Genomic DNA, 2145 nt, shown 5'->3' on the forward strand with positions numbered 1-2145 from the left:
ATTTGAACTAGCCTTTGTATGTATACAGCGTGTGTCACTTTCTACTGATGACTTTGCACATCTTACTAGCTTAAGCATCATGCATCTACAGAATAGCCACAATCTTATTTTAATCTTTAAATTATTCTTCCGCACTTGTCTCTGTCTACCTCTTTCCTCTATATAAATCCATGCCAAGCATATACAAAGAGCCAACAACTCTCTAATCAGTAGCAGATCGCCAAACCCCCAGCTATGGCAACTCAAGGGTCTTGGCTTTTAGCCATAGTGCTTCTACTACTTGGCTTTGTAATGAGAGATGGCACAGCCAGTAATACTACTACACCCCCTACGCAGTATGACACTGCTTTCCTCAATAGAACTAGTTTCCCAGCAGGCTTCATATTTGGTACAGCTTCATCATCTTACCAGTCAGTCCATATCTAGCTCGCGATCGGAATTGAAATGCATGTATAATCTAAGCTTTCAATCATCGTTAGAGACTTAGTGCTTCATCGTAGAACTTAACATCATCATATTCACGTGTGTGAGTTTCAGTATGAAGGTGCTGCTCAAGAGGGTGGCAGAGGACCAAGCATATGGGATAACTACACCCACAAATATCCAGGTAATTTAACTAGCTAGCTGTTCGTGATTTTCAACTGTTCCTTTACTTGAAGATACTTGACCAACTTATAATGCATGCAAGGCATTTGTATGGATGCCCTGGGGGATTGCAAGAATCTAAAATTTGTATCCTCCATATATATGCTTAAACAGATGCAGGCTTTTCATTTAGTTGGGCAGATAATGTAATTATATATATCCTTGTCTATATGCGGAAGTACTATTTATAGAGTGGCCGGATCTCTAAATTTCATCGCCTCTCCTTGTTACCTTGTATCTGAATTATGATAATAGTAAATCTACGTGTTTCAACTTTGGACAGATTGTCCACTCCTTATGCTTGAAGCTCATGTTTATTGCAGAGAAGATTAAGGACGGTAGCAATGGAGATATAGCTAATGATGAATATCACCGCTATAAGGTTCACATTTGTTCATTCTTTCTTTTTTCAAAAATGAAATAAGTATCAACTGAGACTAAGTTGATGTAGAGTTCTAGCTTTCCACTTGTACATAGATGAGGTTTCAATTCAAGATTAGATCTTCATGCCTTACTATTCAGTTATTCACACAGTAAAAATATAGCTTGTACATGCATGCATGACCGAGATCGATCGTCCTCACGATGATATATGATGCTTTTTGTGATATTTGATTCTAGGAAGATGTTGGGATCATGAAGAACATGGGGTTGGATGCATATCGGTTCTCTATCTCATGGTCCAGATTGTTACCAAGTAAGTTGATTAATTATATTAGACGTACAGATTATTAACAAGTAGCTTGGGTTGTCTCTCTTGGCTAGATTGTAGCTTGTTGTGTTTGTTTGGGATTGACTGGTTTGAGCTTGTAGTCTTTCCATCTTCATTTTGTTTGGTTTGAATTTTTTTTTTGAAGCGATTGTTTGGTTTGAATTGGTTGGTCATATATTTGAGAAGTTTCAGCTTATTTTCATTAAAAAAAATCAAAAGCAAGTTACACGATGAACCAAGTTGAATTCGGGTCCAACTTCATGGTAGAGAGGATATATATATATATATCTTAACCTGTTCCTACTTAATTAATTGTAAATTAATGTATGTAGATTTGCATTGTCACGATCCAAAATTTCGAGTATGAAATTTAAATTTCGAAGTCGTGAAAACTCTAAAACAATCTCAATAAAATCGAAATCATTTTAAGGTCACACTGGATCATTACTGAGTTCAAAATACAACTCAGTCCAATCAATTATAACAAACCAAAATCTATAATTCAACATTACATCAAATGGAAATGTAAAATCATCACAAATCCTCACCACAAGATAAAATGAAAAAAACTTCAAGGTTGTCGGAGTTGTCCATCGATTCCGCTAATCCACACTTGCGGAATTATCTCTTACACCATCGAATAGGTGCACCGGGATTGTAAACACAAACCCGGTAAGCTTTGCAGCTCGTATGAGTAAAACAACAATATAACTTGCATAAAAATATATACGAAACTCGACAAAACTTCAAACATAAATGCACTCATGAGTCATTAGACGGCCCATCTG

At 36.4% G+C, this 2145-nt stretch overlaps 1 protein-coding gene across 1 annotated transcript; it reads left to right on the forward strand.

Moving 5' to 3' along the window:
* The first annotated feature begins 234 nt into the window (after positions 1 to 234).
* LOC126787554 (putative beta-glucosidase 9) lies at positions 235 to 1724 on the forward strand. Its single transcript, XM_050513415.1, has 5 exons — positions 235 to 410; positions 538 to 607; positions 929 to 1027; positions 1267 to 1342; positions 1690 to 1724. The coding sequence occupies exons 1-5, from the start codon at positions 235 to 237 to the stop codon at positions 1722 to 1724; spliced, it is 456 nt and encodes a 151-aa protein (XP_050369372.1).
* The last annotated feature ends 421 nt before the right edge of the window (positions 1725 to 2145 follow it).

This window comes from Argentina anserina, chromosome 3 (genome assembly GCF_933775445.1).
Source record: "Argentina anserina chromosome 3, drPotAnse1.1, whole genome shotgun sequence".
NCBI classification, from domain to species: Eukaryota; Viridiplantae; Streptophyta; class Magnoliopsida; order Rosales; family Rosaceae; genus Argentina; species Argentina anserina.

Bases quoted from the DNA above. Each gene is read 5' to 3' on its own strand.
- LOC126787554 (XM_050513415.1), top strand. From the start codon at position 235: ATGGCAACTCAAGGGTCTTGGCTTTTAGCCATAGTGCTTCTACTACTT. The intron at 608-928 runs GTAATTTAACTA...AACTTTGGACAG, and splicing joins CTACACCCACAAATATCCAG to ATTGTCCACTCCTTATGCTT. The intron at 1,343-1,689 runs GTAAGTTGATTA...TAATGTATGTAG, and splicing joins ATGGTCCAGATTGTTACCAA to ATTTGCATTGTCACGATCCA.